This window comes from Heterocephalus glaber, unplaced genomic scaffold, assembly GCF_053883595.1.
Source record: "Heterocephalus glaber isolate CG9 unplaced genomic scaffold, H.glaber_assembly_v1.0 deba00001532, whole genome shotgun sequence".
Taxonomy (NCBI): Eukaryota; Metazoa; Chordata; class Mammalia; order Rodentia; family Bathyergidae; genus Heterocephalus; species Heterocephalus glaber.
Window position 1 is genome coordinate 22081328 of NW_028258330.1, and position 2082 is coordinate 22083409.

Genomic DNA, 2082 nt, shown 5'->3' on the forward strand with positions numbered 1-2082 from the left:
GCAAGGTGGGGCAGAGGAGGACTGCAAAGCAGGTCCTGAACATGTCCCAAATGTGTGCATCCACCTGGGTGTTTCCAGCCTGCTGTGTACACAGGGCATAACTCAGGCCACACCCGGTTTTACCCCAAAACAGCTGTCACATCATTTATACATTTGTAGTACACACACACACGCATGCGCACACACACACACATCACATCATCCATCCTCACTGGCATCCTTTGAGGTCCACTTTCCTAGAGGAGTGAAGTCACTGTGCCACAGTCACACACTACTTAAGACCACTCTATATTTGGAAACTGGGCTCCGAATGACCTTGTTCGACAAGTCAGGTCAGTTAGGCGAGACCATTCACAGAGTCAGGGTCACATGTGACATTAGACTGAAATGTTTTATCTCTAGAAAAGTCCATGTCCCGTGATGCAGGAGCACGAGCACCATTAATTGAGCACCCAGTGTCTTCTGGGGGGTCACATGCATAGTCCTCTTCACCTTCAGGAATCTGCCTGGTGCAGATGCTATTACTGGCCTTATTGTCTGGGTAGACACCTAGACTGGCCTCTGCACAGTGCTCACTAGCTGTTCAAGGGCCGCATCATCATGCGAGAGGTGCGGAGTGAGGAGGTAGAGCCTGGGGAGGAGCTGTCCCAGCGGATGCCATTGATCTTGAGCTTGTGCTGGCCGGCTGGGTGGTAGACGCCATTGAGGTTGGAGATGCCGCAGGCATCAAACCACCATCCTGTGGAAGAGGGAGACATGGGCCAATTGGCTATCGCCTCCTGGGCACCAGCTGGCTGGGGGGTTGGGGGAGGGGGTGGGCAACAGATCTTCTGCTCAGGCAGAGCCTCTAGAGGGCAGTGTGGGCTCTGGCCACCCCTCCAGGCCACTGCACATTCTTACATTTCTCCAGAATCCTCTGCATTCTGTGTCCCTCCCTCACTGACCTTTCAACCTTCTGGCTCCCTCACAGTTCCATGTTACCTCCCTGGGTATCTGGTGGTCTCCGTCTCTCTCTGTGAGTCTCTCCCTCGTGGAGGTCTCCATGTGTGTGTCGCACTGTGCCTCTCTCTGGCTGAGTCATTCTTCCCTGCTGGATGCCTTGGTCTCTGTCTGCCCAGGTCTCTGTCCCCACGCACTCAGTCCTTTTCTGGCCATGCTCAGGGCTGCACTTCTCTCCAGCTCTCCCTGTGCCTGCCTTCCCTGTCCCAGGGCAGCTCTGTCTCCACTGCTCTCATTTCTATCAGCCTCTGTCTCTCTCTGTCCCCATCTGTCCCTGTCTCTGTGGCTAAGGTCTCTCCTGTCTCTGTCCTTCCTGCTCTGTCTCTGACTCATCCCATCTCCCCCTCTCTGACCTCTGTCCCAGCCCAGAGCACTGCCTGAGCCAGAGTTGGTGGGGAGCCGTCCCCTGCCACACCCTGACCTCTGGGTTAGGAGGAGGGTACCCTCAAGAGGACCTTAAGACCCTGTTAGGGAAGGTGCATCTGACCCTTACTTACCTCCAGACATCATCGCTGCACAATTGCAGACACAGTTGTCATGGTCTGCATCTCGGGTGCTGAAGGTGTTGTTCCCTATGATCAGGTGACCCCGGGGAGATGCCATGCCACTGTGCTTGTCCAGAAAAATCCTGGAGGTCCCCCAGAGAGGGAGATAGAAGCGAGCAGAGTCAGGTTGTGACCATGTTGAGGAAAGGCCTCCCTCGGGGGCTTTGCCCAGGCTGGGTCCCTCCTGTGGTGTTTAGAGGGGAGCCCCAGCCTGGGTGTGGTCCCAGGGCCACTTTACTCAGGATCATCCTCTCCTGCTGCCTCTCAGGAACAAAGAACCTACTGTGTGCTGGGCCCTCCTCACCTCATCGACTAGGTCTTGCAGAGGAGTCACAATGACCATAAGAAGGACAAAAGCTGACAGTTTTTGAGCCTTTACCAGGGAAGAGGCATTGTCCAAAGCCATTTGCAGTGGCTGACTCATTCTCATCTAAGTCTCATGACACCCTTTCCACACAAGGAGATGGGATCCCAAGAGCACAAGAACCTGCCCAAGGTCTCAGAACCAAGCAGGGTCAGAGTCAGATTCTGACCCAGT

General features: G+C 54.9%; 1 protein-coding gene across 1 annotated transcript; it reads right to left on the reverse strand.

Annotated features, from left to right (window-relative positions):
• Positions 1-308: 308 nt before the first annotated feature.
• Positions 309-1853, reverse strand: LOC147824693 (angiopoietin-4-like). The gene is made up of 3 exons (XM_087188583.1): positions 1849-1853; positions 1497-1627; positions 309-739 (listed from the first exon to the last, which is right to left on the reverse strand). The coding sequence occupies exons 1-3, from the start codon at positions 1851-1853 to the stop codon at positions 576-578; spliced, it is 300 nt and encodes a 99-aa protein (XP_087044709.1). The 3' UTR covers positions 309-575.
• Positions 1854-2082: the final 229 nt, after the last annotated feature.